The sequence below is a fragment of the Colletotrichum chrysophilum genome, assembly GCF_026319265.1.
Source record: "Colletotrichum chrysophilum strain AFK26 chromosome Unknown scaffold_171, whole genome shotgun sequence".
Lineage (NCBI taxonomy): Eukaryota > Fungi > Ascomycota > Sordariomycetes > Glomerellales > Glomerellaceae > Colletotrichum > Colletotrichum chrysophilum.
The window spans coordinates 1,875-20,831 of record NW_026517458.1 but is presented as its reverse complement, the minus strand read 5'-3'; the positions used below and the strand labels follow the sequence as shown (position 1 = coordinate 20,831).

Genomic DNA, 18,957 nt, shown 5'->3' with positions numbered 1-18,957 from the left:
GGAGTGCAAAGTCAAAGTTGGGGTATCATTCATTCAGACATCTACTCCTGGCTGATGCGTCCAACTCCCAAGACGCACCAGTATGCTAGCTCCCTCTTTTCTCTAGCCTCCTTATCCTTGCCCTGCGCCGTGCCGACATCCCCCTGGCCTTCCGTTTCCCACTCGAGGCGCACAAACATGGGTATCTCCAGCACATCCTCGTCCCCAAGGAGCGCATCCTCGGCAGCCTTGCCGCTGGACTCCAGCCTGAGCGACGCCGGCACGACTTCCAGCACGATGCTGACCCAGTTGCGGCCGCGATCGTAAATCTTGCCGACCTCGGCCTGCAGCAGCGCGCCCTCCTCGCCTCTCCGGCGCTCCTTTTCGGTGTCGTCCTTGAGCGCGTCGTCCCACATGTCCGTGTTGGCATCAATCTCGAACTGAGGACAGAACACCGTCACGGTGCTCGCGAAGCGGCCAGGCGTGCTGGACGGCGTGGCCAGGGACACCTTGACCGTCTCGAAGATGGGGTTCTTGAAGGTCAAGAGGTACTGCACCGGCTTCAGCGGGGCGAGCCACAGCTCCTGGGGTATCGGCGGCCTGGCCGTGGAGGGAATGTTTTGTGACTCCGAGGCGAGCGGCCGGATGGTGATGGTCGGGATGTAGCTGCCCGCGACGAGGCGAATGCGGAAGCGGGTGTTGGAGATCTTCGCTTCCGGCTTGCTGATGATGTGCCTGCAGATGGGGCATCGCTTCGACCGCTTGGTTCTCAGCAGGTAGGGGATGGGCCTCAGCTCGTCTCTGAAGCGCACAGAGTCCTGCTGGTGGGCGTTCTGGGCAATGGTAGCTGTGTCGTCGAGGACGGTCTGGCGAAGCTTTTCGATAGCCGCCGACTCGTCCAGGTCCGTCTCCTTCAGCCCCTCGTCTGTGCTGACTGCCTCACGCATGATCTGCACCTTGCCCCGCGCCTGCTTGTGGCCATAGTTGTTTCCCGTGTACAGACTCATGATACGCGACAGAGATCCGGGAGAGGAGAGCCCAAGATCCCCGAGAGACGACAGTCCGCCTGCAGAAGGGTTGGAGTTTCCAAGCTGGTTCTGGTAAAACGACTTGAGTTGCGCAAACTGCAGCTCCGTGTCCATGTCCTTTGCGTCCAGCGAGTAGTCTGCCCCGCTCTCCTTCTTCCTCTCCTTGTGCTCCTTGGGCGTCAACTTGGGCTTGCCGCCGTTCTGCAGCTTCGCCAGTTGCCCGTGGATGCCATTGGGCCTGTCAAACTTGATGCCAATCTCGGTCGAGCTCCAGTTGCAGTATGAGCAGTTTAGGACGTATGGGCCGCCCTGCGGGGCAGAGGCGTCAGCGGTGAGGAGACTGCTGGCTTCGGACCGCTCCTCGAGACTGGTAACCGCGAGGGGACCGATGCAGACGGGACATTGGAAACAGCTTCGAGTGCACCTGCGGGGAAACTATCAGCAAGATCGTCCCAAGTGGTGTCGCAGCACTGACGCGCTCACCTGTTGCCCTCGCTTTTTAGGTTACTGCTAGGCACCTCAAACAAGCAGTTGGGACAGTAGTAGGTGACAATCTCCTCGTTGACGCAGCGAGGACACCTGATCTGGTGGCAGTCCTCGCAGTACATCAAGTGCTCCAGGGGAAAGAGGCTGAAGTTGGCGCGCGGGGCGCGGGGGTCGAAGGTGCGCTCATCGTCCTCTGGGCTGCCGGGCGTCGAGGAGCCGTCCTCACTCGCCCGCGTCTCGGAACAGGGGCACCGGATGTAGGTGTATGGAGTCAAGGGCGCCATTACTGCTCCGACATAGTGGTTGGCGGAGACGATTCCGGGGGCTGGAGATGTGGTTCGGGGCCGACTGAGTTGAGCTGATCGAGAGGCGTTTGAGGTTCTGCACAGAGCTGCTGTCCCGGACGCGAAAGCGATGCCGTCCGATTGATTCAACACGGTGCCGAATCAATCCCACCTCAATTTTGGTGGGCAGCTCTTGCCAGGTGGCGTGCTCCTCTGCACCTGGCACGGCATGAGGACGGGCCTACCTTGATCCCGGGGCCGATTGTTATCTCGATAAAAAAGATAAGACGAGACGATTAGATAAGCGGGGTGAACGGTTCGCAGTGGAGCTTGAACTCTCGTACCCTCCATTTCGGCCGGACGAACGACTTACACGAACTTTCACGGCCTTCCACTGACTACTCATTGACCTGGGATGTCGATGGCCACCTTAGCCCTTCATCCATCGCCTGTTGACACGCGCTACCGCTCGAACACTTTGCCCATTCCATTGGAGACGATGGTCGTACGAACGGACACTCGCTTCTCGCGTGGGCGTGGTGTCAAACCCTCAAGATTACCGACCGTCTCTTGTCACTGCATCGCCGGCTGCTTCGCCAAGCATGCCCCGAATCAGCCGTCACAGGTGTCACCCATCGCCTTTTCATTTGGTCTCCCACGAGAGACTTGACTCCTTAAGGCGAATCTACAAGTTCGAATCCATCTCGATCAGATCGAAGGTCTCGGTGTCGCCGGGGATGAGGTGAATGGCCACCAGCACCGAGGACAACGAGACTCGAGTCCGCCTTCCAAATGCTCAACCTTCTTCGCTCTGCCGGCCGCCACGCCCCCGGCCAAGCTTGCCTCTCGTACCTTATCTCGTCCAAGTCTCGTCTAAGGCTTCCTTTTGCCGTTCAATGGGTTCCACCTGGCTGGAAATTCTCCTTCAGCTTCGACGTTTTCGTTGCAGCAGCAGCGCCGCGCTAGCGGCTGGTGGTCCAGACCCCTCTCAGTAGCGGCGGTCTAGGTCGCGCAATCCTCCCGAAGCGAGCGAGAGCTGAAATACCCATGTTCTGGGAAGCGTGTCTTTCCCCCGGTCCGGCACTCGACGGCGGCCAAGGTTGATGGGATCCGTCTCCGGAGCTCCTTTGTGCCTCTCAGCTCGTCGAGCATGACTGTAGCCCGGCTGCAAGGGATGGCAGCACTCTGCACGGTGTGCGTCCCGCCGCGCAGGCAGAAGAAGCAAAGCACCAGAGTGCCTGCATTTTCTGTGCCGGTCCGTCGTTCCACCCACAACACAGTCCGTCTGGGCGTTGATTGTGCATTTCGCTCCAGAAGGTCGTGTCCATCGCAACATCGACCAGCCCAGCGTTTTGGCCTCCCGAACACTCGCAGGCCATAGCTTTGTCAAGATGTGCCGCCGACGAGGTGGCGACCAAAGAGGAAATCCGGCGAAGCGAAATCGGGGATTTCTGGTCTCGAATCGTCTGATGTCGCGAGCACGGCAATGCAACTGTCCACTGGCTGGCCCTGACCAGCAGACAAGGTGTTCAGGTCGGCCGACGGCATAGAGCGAGGGATCGAAACGCGCACTCGCGGTTCGATTGTACTGGATTCCGGCCCTGGATCATCCTAGTACTATTTGACGAGGGTGCACAACAGCGGGAGCATGTCTCTACCCAGGGCGCTCCTTTGAGACTCTGCAATGAGCCTGCAATGAGTGTCCGAGACTCTTCGGTTACTTTTCCGACAAAGAGGGCGGGCGAATCGGAGCACTGTCAAAAAACAGCTTCTAGGAAATACCGTCTGGCAGTTGCCGTCGTGAGGATGCCTGGCGCCATTTGCTAATGACGTCGCTTGGCCCTCTGAGTTGTCAGTCAGCAGGCCTGTGAACCGAAGGCCTAGAATCAGGATGAGGTCTGAACAAGATGAAGACGGTCGAATTTGAGCTCTGCTGGCTGCATGCGATCAGGGCCGTTGGGATTTTGCTATGATTACACCACATCCTGCACCAATGACTGATGAATCAGCAGCATGATCCAAATCCGACATTACTACAAGAGATGGCAAATGGAACTCAAGCTCCCGGTGCTGGGCGCCAACTCTTAATGAGACACTGCTCCCATGGAGAGAGCCGCTCGCCGTGGTGGCCAATCAGGAGGCTCAGAGGTGCATGCAAGCTTACGCCGAAAGATGCATCGAGGACGGTGATCCCCCATGTCAACCCTCCGAAGGGTGGGTGAGGGGAGCCAACAGGGACGCTTTGCATCACTACCACAGACTAGCACCCTGCTCGGCCCCAAAAGGTAGGCCTACGGTGCAGAAGTGCTCTTGTCATCGAGGGAACTACAGGTGCCCCATCCTGTCGATCACTTCAACGTCGTCGTCTTGGACCGCGTCACAACAGCGTTTGTGGAGACGCAGAGAGTGTTTGAGACTTTCAGACATGTTCTGTCGCCGTTGAAGTTGCAAAGTTAGAACTGAAGTATTTGGAGAGGGTTTTGCTGCGAAGCTCTGCTCACAGACGGGGAACCTACTGCGGCGCAGCGAAGCTGACGCCTACTATTGCTGCATCATGTGCCAGGCACAGGCAGGTCGATTACACACACGCACTCGCATAATCAGAGCTTGACAGCGCATCCAATACTGCTGTGGATGACAGGCACATCCGCATGGTCGCCTTCTCTCCCCATGCAGGCCAGGACAGGGCTGTGAGTGAGGGGTTCCTCCATCCTACCTAGTGGCGGCCCGGCCTAAGACATGGCGTGAAGCCATATCCTTGTTGTTCCCGCCGCGTCACTCGAAAACTGCTCGGACCGTGAGGACGTCTACTAGTCCCACCACGGCGCTGGTTCAGACCAGTCCCCGAAAGTCGGGTCAGTTTGTTCTGATCTGGGACAAGTGACATAAAGCCATGACGACGCCCGCCCGAAGACGTTTTGTAAGGTTTGCGGCGTTGATTTTTCCCACCCAACCACAACTTCTTGCACACCTGGATCTGCTGTTTTCGTTGAGGTTGTGGAATGCAGTGACGATCCAAAGTCATTGTTCGCTCATACGGGCGTACTGGTCACGCGCTAGTCAGCTCAGTTCTCCCATCCACCCCTCATCGACAACCGCAGATCTGCCAGGGGCACTGACGGAATTATTGGAGTTCTATCGGCGGTCCGGAACACACTCTGCAGTCATCGGCGCCTTCCAGTGCCATCAGCTCTTCAGCCATGAGGCTGTGGCCGCATCCAGCGGGCTTGCCCTTTGGCTCGTGGAGGAAAGAGCCGTCCAAGGGGTCATCCAAAGCGGCACCCAAGGATCGTACAAATCAGCGACACATTCCCACCCCGCTGTCTCAAGATGCCTTTTCTACCAAGACCGGTCGTCGTGAACCCCGTCCCCGTTTGTCGCTTCCCCCGCCAAGTCCCACGATGTCGACATCATCTCAAGCTTGGAAGTCGAAGAAGCTTGGAGTGCCCATGATGGATGGAAGGGCAGCTCAGATTGCAAAGGTCAAGAGGTGGGATGGAGCTGCGAGGTCATGCAGTGACTGGGATAACCTCAGGAGGGTACGTCTGCATTTCCGCGGCTGGTATCGCCAGCCGTGACCCTTCGTTTCTCAGCTTACTGACAATATGCTCAGGATCCGGAATTATGGTTCCGTGGTGGTAACTGTTTTGTGCATTTGTATGGCAAGGGACAGTCGAGAAGAGGACCAGCATTCAAGGTGCCGTTCGGTGCCTTACTTTCCGCAAAATGTCATCCGTTCGTCGGGAAATTCATGTCCCGCGACATGCCTGAATCTCCAGGGTCATTTCACGACCCGTACGAGGACCTCGACAGATGGAACGCCCTGAATCCTCACGAGAGGATCGAGCTTTATATCCCGGCTCCCCCCATGGCCGACAAGGAACAGGCATTTGCTTACCATTTGGCAACGCGTAATTTCTTTGCGTGGATCTTCAGGCGGTCGGTTGTCGGAGAATATCTGGGAAGCGCCCTCATCGGACTCATGAACAGCATGGCAGAATTCAGGAGCAACGGCGAAGACCACATGATGGATCTTCACTCTTACTTGGATGAGGAGGGCTACCTGGATTTAAAGGGCCATGCGCACCACGCCTTGGCAATCTTGCATCTGGCGGAGTTCTTCCAGGTGCGGGACATGTACATTGACGCCTTCAGTCATTGCGTTGGAATGAGCGAGGAGCTCTTTTGCAGCCCGGAATACCAGGTATGCGCGTTGGAATCCGTTGTCTCTCAAGCGAAGTTGAGCTAACATTCCGCAGCATATCAGCTCCATCTCCCGTACTCTTATTCGCCGAGCCCGCGCAGACATGAACAACCGGCTGAGTCTGGCTGGTAGCATGTTGGAATCATTCCTCGAGGACGAACTCTCCGAAGCAAATCTCGGCCTCCCAGCCGGAGGCCGGGCACATCTGGACCGATTCCGTTCCTTCGTACTCTCATTCTACCAGACACGTCTCGGCTATTTCCCGCCGCTCTCACTCGATTCGCGAAGCACGATATTTGACCCGGAGATTTTCGAAATCCTACGAAAGGACTTCCGGGCAGTGTACGACCTGCTTGTGGACGAGAGCTTCACCTCAGACGACAGCAGTCCCTTGCTTGCCCAGGGCGGAATTTGCGCTGTGCAAAGCGTGCAATCGTTTGATGAGAGATGCGACTATCCTTCTCTCAAGCACCCTCTACCACTATTGCCCGAGATCGACGATGACAAAGCATCGCGGCGCATGTCTTTGGCATGGCTGGCCAACACCGCCCGCGGAGACAAGCTCAAGCCCGACCATCGCCTCCTTGCACACGCCGCCTTGATCAAGGCGATGAACGTCCGCGACTCGGAATTGCTTGAGAACGACTTTGTTCGGGCGTATCGCAAGTTCGAGGAAGACTCTGTCATGCCACACACCAAAACCGACAAGACAGAAAAGATCAATCCGGTCGATGCACGCAAGGTGCGATGGATCTTGATCTACGCCGTTTACCAGGTCCTTCGCAACTGCACATCGCCTCCCCTCGAAGTTCGCGACTCAGCCGACGCTGACTACCATCTGGCTGTCTCCACCGAGCAACTGCCCCCTTGGAAGAATGGCCGTGGCGGCCTAAAGCCGCTTCTTCAGACCCCGATGAACTTCATTCCTAACATGCAGCGTTCTCAGTCTGTCTCTCAATGGAGCTCAGAGAACCCGATCTCCCCTGCTCTGGTCTCGCCGAGCATTGTCATCCAACCGGATATTGACTACACCGCCCAGTCACGCCGTGAAGAACTCCTCGCCCGGAGGCAAACCATGGGTGGCGCCCCGGCCGTACCGCCCAGATCACGCAGCCGCAGCTTGTCCCGCAACAGCCCCTTTCGGAGAACACTTAGTATTTTTCGCAAGCACGAGGACGAAGCTACACCAACCCCCCGGAAAGCATCCTACTGCGAGATCGTGGTTCACGGTTACGGTAACGGCACTAATGCCGTGAAGAAGCTTGCCAACCGCCTCATCGAGCCGCCCGAGCTGTCTCCCTGCACCGTGGCGCCTCGTTCATTCTCAACCTCTTCAGAGTCCAGCGCCATATCAGAGGCATCGGCCGGCGGCATCAGCTATGCTACCGTCGACTCGACGGCACCGCCGACCTCGCCCGACGCGCCGGACAAGGCCTGGCCCAACCAAGAGTCTCCGATGTTGAGCCCCATTCCCCTTCGTGGGCGCCGGCGTGTCAGGGACGTCCTCTCCTTTGTCGGGACCCCGCGTGCCAGCTCTTCGGAATGGTCCACTACCAGACGCCACAGCGTCATTGGGGCAGGCAGTTACGCCCACGACTACGAGGAGCTCATCAAGGAGCAGGAGGCAGAGTTCCACCGCCACGAGCTGGAGCCCCTCCCGCTGCAGATTCGCAAGACATCGGCACCGCTGAGCCTCGAGGCTATGGTTGAGGATGCTGATGTCAAGCCCGAATGGGAGCAGTACAAAGACCTTGGCGGGCTTACCAGCCTGTCGCCGCTGAACATCTAATGCGGGACTTACTCATTCAATTTTCCTTTTTTCAAATTTAGATTTCTATTATGTCGGGAATGCTGGGAACGAATACAGCGTTCCGTTTTCTTTGTACCTATTATCATGGACTTGATGAGAGATACCCATCGCACCCTCCTTCAAACGGTCTTTTATGTACCATTATCATATCTAGGCGTTTAGTCGGGATCGGATTCAACTGCATCATGTCGCGCGACATGTCATGTAATACTAGAAGGGGTGGAAATCACACAGAAAATGATTCTCTCTGCCAATCCTTGATTATCTTTCGCTTATGATTCGAATCGACCTGTAGGGTCGCGACCAGATTGCTGCCCTACACATGCCATTCAGCGATTCTGTCAAATCAGTGTCCAGACCATGTCGGCCATATTCCCATTTGCTAGGATGTCTAGCGCTGACCATCAAGTTGATGCCGTTCATCCACATTCCCTGAAGCTGCATGATGGCAGCCTGACTTACCTAGTGGATGGAGCGGGACCACGTTAACCAGCCCGACGCCCAACTGCACCGATAAGTAGCCAAACAAACAACCTTAACACACATGCAAGCCCATCCCATATCGCCATATGTACCGTGTCAAACCGTCAATAACCCAGCCTCATTTAGCCATTTCTTTATCTTGTTCTTAGCTCCCGTCGCCGAAACCTGGTAGCCGGGACCGCGTTCCTTCTTTGTCCGTCACCCCCGTGATTGATCCAGCCAGCCTCCTTTTCGATTGTCTCGACTGCCTCTCAGCCTCCCTATTGTCCGGGTCGTCGATTCGCAATCGTATGATGATTTACATGGCGCTTCGTTCGGTGCTTGGCACGTGGTAGTCGTGTGCGTTGCGAAACTCTATTCCGTCTTGGTCGTCTTCGAGGCGAGGGCCAGTCCGTCGACGATCTCGCCGCCCAGGGAGGCGATCATGTATCCCGACCCGAGGAGCCATGCGCCGCTGTCGCGGATGTGTTAGTGTCTCTTCCTCTTTGCCATGCGATGAAGGTCCGGGGACGCCGCTGAGGGTTTACTCACTTGGGGATGATCCAGAGGAAAAGGAGGTCCATAGGCGGGTTGTGGCCGATGTTATCGAAGCCGGAGAAGTACTCGTTCGCCCCTACCGCGTCATTAGCACTCACCATTCCCACCTGTCTTGCATTTCCCTTCAGGAACACCACTCACAGTACAGCACCGTCTTGCTCAGCGTCATCACCGCCGCGCTGAACCCGACAACAACACCCAGCGCGCCCGCCCGCCCGCCGACGACCTTCTTGATCCCCGCGGGGCCCTGCACCGCCCGGCCGCGCGCGAAGTAGATCCACACGTAGACGAGGTACATGACGCTCTCGACGAGGTTGAGCGTGCCCTGCGCGGACGTGAAACCGTTGCGCGCATTGAAGGCCTTCCAGCCGTAGATGTGGTCGACGGTGCCGTAGAGTGCGTACGGCACGTACAGCGGCCAGTGGAGGTGGCCGCCGGGCATGGTCCACGGCCGCAGCAGCACGTAGCCCGTGTCCCAGGCGACCAGCGGCAGCGAGACGAGCAGCCAGAAGAGGGTTATGGGCGTCGGGGCGTGGGACCAGCCGGCGGCGGTGGAGGTGTTGTCTTTGGGCGGGAGGGCGGCGGCGGCGGCGCGCGTTGTTGGTCGGGTTGGAGGGGGAGGGGAGGGGGTTGTTGGGCCCTGGGAGAGGGCGCGGGAGGCGGAGCGGGTTGAGACCATTGTTGCTGCTTTTCGGGTGTCAGGTGCACTGGGAATAGCTTCGTTGTACGAGAGGAGGAAGGGTGTCTTCGCGATGTTTACGGGAGACGCGGTATGGCAAGTAGGGTGTTGTGGTTAGAGGATCAAGCTTCGGAGGGACCAATTACCCCGTCGGCAGATTAGAGTAACGGTAGTCGAACACCCGAACACCAAACACACGTTGACGCATGGGCTAATGGTTAAACTGTGATCCGTGTGTCCCGCGTCTCCCGTCGTGCCGGGTTCTGGTGCAATGGTTCTCCCGGGGTCCAGTGTTTGGCCCCCCTTCTGGGGATCTGAACCCTTGGGCCCCTCTCTCGTCCCGCCTCGGCGCGGACTTTGTGTGAGGTGCCGAAACACTAACGGTTCCTTGGTGTTTGGAGGGGCTGTCGGGGATAAGACGGGAGATTTTCTGCACGCTCTAGGGGATTTATGGCTGTTTTGTTTCCTTCTTCAGAGTGCGGGGGAGGGGCTGTAAGTTAGACATGCTCCTGTGCGAAGCCCGAGAAACAGGGAGTTGATGATAATTAATTTCAAGATACTGTTGATTTTGCTTCGATGCAATATCGAAATTGAATTGGACATTTGTTTTTTACCGGTTCATTCTGTCACAAATCTGAAGCCAGAGACAAGGCTATTAACACGAGCGAAGACGCAATTTACACGCTCAAAATCTAATTCAATTGGCCGTCAAAAATGATATCTCGCGCTTTACCATGCACATTTACGTACAGCAGCTGCCAGAACAGGAGTACTGGAGTTCGTCCGGCGCGAACCCAGTCTCACATGCTAAAATAATTACTTTATGGCCCGCCAGGATTTTGTCCAACATTACCCTGCCCATCTAGGGGAGACCAGATCCAGTCTGCCGATAATACACCACGCCTGCGCTTCGAACGGAGAGCCCGTCACCACTCAATATTATCTCTCGTCTCGTAAGTCACGAACAACACAAAAAATGGTGGAAATAAAACACGATGAAGAAGTGAAGTGGATGAAAGGAAGGAAACCGTCATAAAGAACGGTCTAGACGGCCTGTCGGATGGCAGTAGCACTTCATGAAGTGCTGCCGTTTGCCGAAAGATTGAACCAGTCAGATCCAAGGTCTGACAAGTCCGAGGCATCGTTCTGGGAAGGATGATTTTCATCATGGCCTTCGTCAGTTGCTCCAGACCCAGGATCTGTTGATGCAGTCTGAATCGACTGGGTCTCTATGAGCGCCGTGGCGTCGTTAGCGATGGTTAAGTCGCTTCGCCTTCTGTTTTGGACGTGTACAAAACTGCTGTCTGCAGCCGAAGGACGGCGTGTGTTTGGGGGCACAGTGAGTCCATTCTGATGAGAGGTTGCCTGGTTGAAACGCAGGCTTTGGGCATCCATCCTCGCGCCAAAGGTGTTTCCCTGTGGCCGCTGTGAGTTGATGGCTGTGGTTTGGTAATCATGGACTCTCCCGTTGTATGAGCCGTCGGAGAAGGTGGACTGCTGGGCTTGGAGAATTCTGCGTTGTGCTTCCTGTTGCCTCATAACAGCGGCAGCATTGTACTCGACTTGCGTGTTGCGCGTATTGCCAACAGCCAAATACCCCAAAGAAGGTTGCTGTCGACTGTATTGCGGCTGCATGTTCGGACCGCGGTTTGCCTGTCCTGGTGTAAGGTGTTGCCCTGAGTTCATGCCCGGCGGGTAGTTCTGCCCTGGGACCATCATATTAATGGGGCCGTAATTTCGAGCGCGTTGATGCGCTGATGGCTGCGGGTGTTGAGAGGGACTGGGGATATATGTTTGTGCCATCGTTAGAGGATAGCCTAGACGTGAGAAATCGTGCATTGGCATTTCGGTGAAAACCGGCGCGAGCCGCTGCGAACGATCATTCGCGTGTTGTTGCTGTGTCGCAGGAGGCTGGAAATAGCTTCCGCTGCTGGCGTTGTTTTGCACTGCATCTGCGAGCAAGTGTTGATGTGCAATGGCATGCTGACTGCCTGACAGCTGAGGTGTCGCACTGTAGGCGTCATCGTGAAGGGCCTGAACAGCTTCAACTTGAGCGTCGTTTAGAGTCCCGTCGAGACGTAATCTCTCTAGTCCTTGCTGGAATTGTGGTCCCCTCGCCCCCCTGGCGGCTGTGACGATATTTCCTTCGTGGTCGTTGGGGTCGATATAGGGATTATCCGGTCGTTTAACACCTGGAAAGAGAACGTCCCATATCGCATACCACTTATCGTCACCGTCGCCGGGCGGAAGATGTTCAAGTAAGATCTCCTGATCGTCTGAGATCTTCTCCATGAAAGGGCATGTAGTCCCTTCGGAGCGTTCGCACGCTCTCTCAACAACATGGCCATTGAACTCGATCCTCGTTTTAAAGTCTTTGAAGCAGGTCGGACAATGAATAGGTTGCCGATGCGATCTGAGGAGATGCGTCTTCACGTACCTCGGGGCTTCCTGCCCGTGAGACAAACACACGTTGTGCTTGATGGGCCATCTTTTGTAATAATGACAGGCATAGCGCTTGCCCCCGGGCTTGGCCTTTTTCGGGGTCGTCTTTTTCCCACGGGGAGCGGGTTCGGGGATAGAGGAAGTCTGGATCGACTCCGCATCGTCCGCTGAAGGAGACCCAGCGTTTACTTTTGGACCGCCTTTGAGTCTCTTGCGGCCGTTGGTTGTCGCAAACCCCTCAGGCTGCTCTTGTGGCCTCTTGTTGGCGAGAGGGCAGCTCCAGAAGGGTTGGGTGATGGTTTCAGGGGTTGCGGTGCTGTTGTGCCAAGGGTTGAATACTCTTCGTAAGCGATTGGTGTTCAACGGGGGCAGTGCGAAGTTTCCTGGGCTGAAGAGCCCCAAGACCATCGACAATGTCTTCCAAGTCGTATCAATCCAATTGACAGAGCAGATCGCGAGCCATTTCCGGCGTCTGCAACCTTTGTCATTGTCCAAAAGAATGAGTAGCCAGTGCGGTTGGTGAGAAAAAGACGATTGGATGCCCACAACAAGAATGACACTTGTGATGTGGGCAACGTCGAGTTTCTTGAGGGCATAATAAGCCGAAACCAAGGAAACAAAGAGAGGATCGATCGATTCTGGCAGTGATGAGGGTTCTCCTAGGGTGTCCGGGTCTTCTTGCGTCGTATCGAGATCGCAGTCCAGGGAGCATTGAAGAGAGGTGAAGTCTTCGTGGCACGCGCGGACCTGGGCCCTAGTTGTTGGGACTTCTTCGCTGTCGGGCGACGTGATAGAGGAGGATACGTTGGAACAAGAATAAAACGAGGTGTCGCTGGCATTATCGTCGTGGGCCGCTGTGCCACAGCTGTAACCTTGACTTCCAACGAACTGCTTATTGTTCAGACGAGGATTGGATTCAAGGATCGAGGCTGTTGGCACTGCCGGGCGCCTCGCCCCCCCACCCGCCTCGGATTGAGTCGAACTGGCGAGCGTCGTCTCCATGTTGTTTTGGTCGTCGAATGGTTCAGCCCACATCGTTGCCATTCTGAAGCTTGAACCGACGATTGGCCTCAGCAGCTCGAGGCAAAAGACGAGATATATGGCCCACGTGTGATCATAGGTCCGGTCAAGTGTGAAAGACCAAGTCGTTGCGGGAACCCTTCCATATGAACACCGCCTTACCATGTCTGCTGGGCGACAAAGTCGTGGCGAACGTGGCCTACGTCGACGTGTGGTCCTGTCGCTGCAGTGCAGGCGAGCTGTTCCTCACTCTTTTGCCTCTCTCTAGCTTGGTTGCCTCGCCTTTTTTACTGGTCTCTGCTGGGGCCTGTATTTTTACACATTTTGGCATCTTATCCCACCCTGAGCCTCAATTCGTAAGGCTTTTTTCTCCGCTTCTGAGGGGAAATGGCGTCTTCGGTCAGCAGCTACCACCTCATTGGTGATATGTCCGGTACTTTTACAATGCATCAAGGGTTTGTAGATTGGAACACGCGAGGTTAAACACAAATGCGTCTGACGAGGACCGTCCGATCGGGAGAACATCAGATTTCGGGCTTCATAGAGGAGATTTCAACGGCATCTGAGACGACTGGAGATAGTTCTTCCGTTCGGTACGGACCCTGTGATTTGGAGAGTTCATGCTTGCCATCATGTGTCGGGCGTTCGCTGCGGGACGTTGCTGTGCGTAAATGGGGATCTCGTCATATTGCACACAGCGCCTAGTAGCGTCAACAGGCATCAGCTCCACAGCAAAGACCAGCCGCCTTAAACCTGGTTCGCAATCCGATTGACTGTGTCTCATTGCCAGCTGCCAGCACATACATCGGACGTTCGTGGCTTCATAAAGTACCATTCTGCGTAATTTGGAGTTCGCGCAACTGCGCAGGGACTAATACTATTTTGGTAGTTAGTAACCACGACGTGGACAACCCACCCGCACAACTGCGCGGGTTCGAGTCGCCAGTGTTCGCATACTTGGGGTATGGCCACGCTCGAATCAAATGGGCAGATCGATCCTGGCGCAGTGCTGATCTTGAACCAGTGACTCTCATTATTTGGCGATTTTGCGATGTAATGCTGGGATTCTTCGGCGAAATCTGCTCATGGGGTTCAACTGAAGAGCGCGCAGAACCGCAAGATGGCTCTCCAACATGCGCAACGAGTTGAAGCAGGAGAGGCATACTCAGAAGCGATTATTTGAATATTGAACCAGAATTTCCGCTAGATATAACGACTGTTTCTGCATCAAATACAGAGATATGAATCATTTTCTTAAACAATCGATGAAGTTTGTTGCAATCGCTGTTGGATACAAAGAAGCGAAGTCAAGCGCTACATACGTACCCAGCGATGTCCAGTCAAACTTACACAACGGCTCGCACCGGCAGCACGGCGTAAGTCTTCTGCCCCACAACTGAGTTGACCTGATACTGATTGGTTTATGCAGACAATCTCAAGATGCCAGTGCTACAAGAGCTGCGCGAATTGACGCCTGGACGAAAGAACCCCCTTCTGTCCAAGGTCGCCTGATGGCAGGGGAAGGTGGCAGGGATAGGAAAGCAACGGCGAAATATTCTCTGAGAGACTTTGACAGGAAGTGGGAAAGGGCCGCAAAAAGATAAGGCCTTGTCTCATTGATTCTTGGACGGCGTTTGGAGGGAGCATGGCGCACCATTGGCTTACAGGGGGCATGATCATTGAGGGGATAATTATTGCTTTCACCACCCATCAGCATTAGGGGATGACACTTGTATGAATCACATTCTGCAAAAACGAAGCAACGACGTGTCCCTAGTTTGTACAAATTACCGCGTCTTCTCAAACCATGTGACGTAGACCGATCCCCCCTCTAGAGCAGAGGCGACCAATTCCAGTGACTGCGAACCAGAATATCGTGCATGCCACTGCGCTGATGGTGTGGGGCTAGCAAGTAGGCGGTGCAGGTGCAGGTGCAGTAATCCCCGAAGTATGACAGGATAGGCCGCCGCACCCGGCAGAAGCTTACACCGTCGTTGATAACAAGGCAACTGAGCTTAGATTTCCTTCCCTGGAAAGCCGCATCAAAAGTCGCGCTTGGTTTTCTGCAATATTTCCATGGCTGTCTGGACCAAAGCCTGATGATGGTATGATCGATTCCACATGACCAGATTTTAAGCGAGTTTACTACATATACCGCAGTCTGAGAATACCAGTGGACATGGATTTTGGAGCGGTGCAGATCGTACTGGGCCGCTCCTCTTTTCGTCGCCATCAAGGAAGCCTTGTTGATCATGTTCGATGTAAGATTCCTGACGTGATCAACCGTCCAAAGGCATGGGTGGTGCGTTGGCTGTCGCCGTTGATGCACCGGTCGGACGCAAGAAACTTGACTGATCAGGTCAACGGACGAAAAAGATTTCAGCCATGTATGAATTGCAACGATTCTTACAACTCCACTGCTGACGTATTGACTTAGCTCAGGCAGATGTTCAACCCCCAAACCACTTCTCCAAAACCAATAAGAGATTGCGTCTATCAAATAGCCGGATACAATCTGAGCGAGTGGGTTTGCCCATCGAACCAAAGGCGACAGGAGTAGCGACGCATGCTGCCGCGACATCAAATATTGGTCAACTCCTTAGCCACGAGACTACCATGGGTCAGTATGGTTCCAGCACGTTCAAATCGTTTTTGAAAATATTGGCATGTTTCTGTTGCATAACAGATTGCATGCTTCTTGAGAGGTCCTCCGAAGAACTGGCTAACCTATTTCATGACTGCTCACAGAGATGGAAAGTTCGACAAGTTCATGTTCGAGCCCCGAGAACGATGATTTTCTGGCAACAATAAGTTGCACAAGCAATAGCCCACCATCTTGGCCAGAAGAAGATGCCCTCTCGAGGCATTTCAGGATCCTTGCAGCCTACACAACCAATGCTGGAAGCAAACGGAAGCAAGCAAAATCAACTGCGTCGACCATTACCAGCTCTCGACCCAGTTCAAAAGTCGAGAAGAGAGTCAGGAAAGTTGTGTCGGGGCAAAGAACTAAGAAGACTGATTCCGTTCGCAAGAGAAACAAACCTCTTGATGGTCTTGACGAAGACGGGGAGCCAAACCCAATATTGGCCTGCCCTTTTTTCAAGCTGGACAGGATCAAGCACCTGAACTGTCTTCACTTTCAGCTGAAGAGGGTGAAGGACGTCAAGCAACACATTTTCCGGAAACATCCTTTTCATTGCCCTGTCTGTTTCGAAATATTTCCAGACATCCAGGAGTGCGAGGAGCACATAACAAGAAGATCGTGTCCTCCCAATATGTGGCCTCAGGAAAAAGCCGTCAAAGAAAGCATCTCGGAAGAGCAAAAGGGGAGACTTTCCGCACGTACGAGTCCTGGCCGTAACGAAGCTGACCAGTGGTATGCTGTTTGGGATATACTCTTTCCAGGTGTGTCGGCCCCATCCTCACCCTACCTTGGCAGTGAGGTTGAGGAAATGATTCTCACCGTCCGTGAGCTCTGGTCCCGAAATGGACCTCAGGCCTTGTCCAATCTCCACTCAACGGTCAGCCTCGACAGCACATTATCAACGACCATACAAGGTGGAACAGATACTGAACGCAATCTTGCCGGGATTGTGCCCACCGATACCACCACTTTTGTGGATAGGGTTCTTGGCTCACTCGCGACCGTAAGTATTCAGAGTCCGCAATATGGCGCCTCAGACTCCGCCTTTTGGGGAGCAGAACCATCATTCGAAGATGCCTGGGACACAACAGCAACACCTACCGCCTTATCTGGCATAGGCTTTGGGTACAACTTTGGTATCTTGGGACAACTAGAGACATGGGAGCAGGATGCGACCAATGTGGTTCCTCAATGGGAGCCCTGCGAAATACGACCGGACACCCCAACAGCAACGTGGTCTCCATCATCACACTTTGGAGGAGTTACGGATGAAACTTCAATGCAGGAAACAGGTAGCATTACTGGAGACCTGGTCGGCGATGATGCGATGGTGGAGGGCACAAAACAGGAAGACGGGCAGACAACGCCTATGTGGGAGGAGGACTTGGTGGATGACAAAGACTTATTCTTTGGAACAGATTAATCTTTTGTGTATGATTTTGATATCCTGTTTCATTCATGTGGTTGGACTTGTATTTGTCGATTTCGGTAATGGGGATTGGACTGAGCACAACTCGAAGACGACAATTAGCACTACTCATATGTTTAATCAACCACTTCGTCTTTTGGGACCGCGTATCGAACACTTCCAGACTAGAATGTAGTCCAGCTACAAATGATTAGAGTATTCTTCGGAAGAACTAAAGGTTAGTGGAAAGGACGGCCGTATAAAACGCTGAGACTTCGTATGTGACGACATTGTACCAAAGAAGATCGAGAGCCCTTAATGACAAACAGAGATTTATGTAGTAAACGATCATTCGAAAAGGACACAAGTGTCCCCCAGGAGACGTAATGAGAATGCCACCGAAATCAATATTCATGTTCCGTTCATTAATAGTGAAGACATTCTAAATTAAAACAGCTAGCTATCCCCTTAAGATAGCGCTATCTGGTTTACGGTCTACAAAGCGCTTGCCAAGCTCATGAACGAACTTCAACATTGAGTATACCACCGTTGAAGACTGATTCAAAAATGTGCCCCAAGTCTAGCGTGTAGATGGCTTACCTGAGGCTCTGATCCATGACCCGCGCAACCAGCAAACGTAGACATCTAATCTACGAACAAACGTATCGATGAACCCTGTCGATATTCTGCCGATAAAGCTTGAATAGCTCGGGCTAGAACATCCGATGACAAGTGATGCAGGTCTTGCGCATCATGCAAAACATCGTGCGGAAGGGTTTCACTTCGGTGATCCCAAAGCAGCTCCAAACCGTGTTGGTGCCAGAAAATTCGAAGCTGAGAGATCTTAAGACCGATTCCGGTCCGAAGATACGGCGAAGACGGGTAAGGGTCTTTTGGAAATAGGATGTTCCATACGAGGAGCCACTGTGTTCTTTCGCCGTGGGACGTACGTGTCCGGGAAATGAGCTGTTTCTGGTCTTCAGAAACACCTTCATAGGGGAAGCTGTCTTGCAGCTGACAGGCTCGTTGGACAATGTGTCTATCCCTCTCGATCGCTAACGTGAAACTCATTTTGCATGTTGGACAGTAAGGAGGGAGGCGGTGTTGCTTCCAAACATGATCTCGGACATCGCACATGTTCTTGAGCTCGTGTTCGACACAGGTGGAGTTTCTGTCAGGATTTCGTTGGAAGAAAGGACATGCCAGTTCTGGCAATCCTTTGTAGAATTTGTGAGCCGACATCCGAGTCCTGTTGGAACGGCGTTTAGCTCCCTTCGGCCCCTTTCTCCGACGCAAGGAGATGGGAAATGGGTTGACCATGCTATATCTAGAGGAATTGAAAGTGTCCAAAAGACGTGCTGCAAGACGCTCTTTGGCAGTGTCCACAATACCACCTGGGCGCGTCCCCAAGATCTTTCCTGGTAGAGCCAAAGGTACTACGACCATATTCGTGTTGCTCTGAAGACTCCGATAGTAATAATCGTCACTGGTCACCTTTGAATCAGAAAGGGAATCCATTGTGGCCGGGGTAGACGCAATAGACGCTGCTTGATCCCAGTCATAGTCGGGGTATCGGGACGTGCAGACTGACTGGCATTCGTCGCCCGTATCGTGAAATTGTAAAGTGCTTGAGGTCTTGTTTGAAACGTTCTCCCACTCTCTGTCGTCTCGTCTAGCTTGGTTCTGAGCAACCTGCCACGTTGATCCATTATGCCCACTTGCGACTTCGCGTTTGGATGATGGAATTGCCGGGTGGAGGTTGAATAAGCCGGTTTCAACCTCCGTACTGACAAGAGACCTTGCATTGGCGTCAAATTCACGCGCCTTGTCTTTGTCGTCATGACCATTGAACAAGATAAGCTGCATCGTGGTAGCTGTGCTTGCCAAAGGCAATGTTTGGACCTGACTGGTGGAAATGCGACCGAAGGTCCCATCTGGTCTGGATCTCAACAA

At 54.1% G+C, this 18,957-nt stretch overlaps 3 protein-coding genes across 3 annotated transcripts; 1 reads left to right on the top strand and 2 right to left on the bottom strand.

Annotated features, from left to right (window-relative positions):
• Window positions 1-41: 41 nt before the first annotated feature.
• On the bottom strand, window positions 42-1,777 carry COL26b_012301 (uncharacterized protein; the record flags this gene model as incomplete). Its single annotated transcript, XM_053184946.1, has 2 exons — window positions 42-1,374; window positions 1,491-1,777. 2 exons carry the CDS (start codon window positions 1,775-1,777, stop codon window positions 42-44), a joined length of 1,620 nt encoding a protein of 539 aa, XP_053031085.1.
• Window positions 1,778-5,178: 3,401 nt separating this feature from the next.
• On the top strand, window positions 5,179-7,770 carry COL26b_012300 (uncharacterized protein; the record flags this gene model as incomplete). The annotated part of the gene is made up of 3 exons (XM_053184945.1): window positions 5,179-5,316; window positions 5,391-5,981; window positions 6,037-7,770. The coding sequence occupies 3 exons, from the start codon at window positions 5,179-5,181 to the stop codon at window positions 7,768-7,770; spliced, it is 2,463 nt and encodes an 820-aa protein (XP_053031084.1).
• Window positions 7,771-8,628: 858 nt separating this feature from the next.
• On the bottom strand, window positions 8,629-9,490 carry COL26b_012299 (uncharacterized protein; the record flags this gene model as incomplete). The annotated part of the gene is made up of 3 exons (XM_053184944.1): window positions 8,629-8,728; window positions 8,806-8,887; window positions 8,953-9,490. 3 exons carry the CDS (start codon window positions 9,488-9,490, stop codon window positions 8,629-8,631), a joined length of 720 nt encoding a protein of 239 aa, XP_053031083.1.
• Window positions 9,491-18,957: the final 9,467 nt, after the last annotated feature.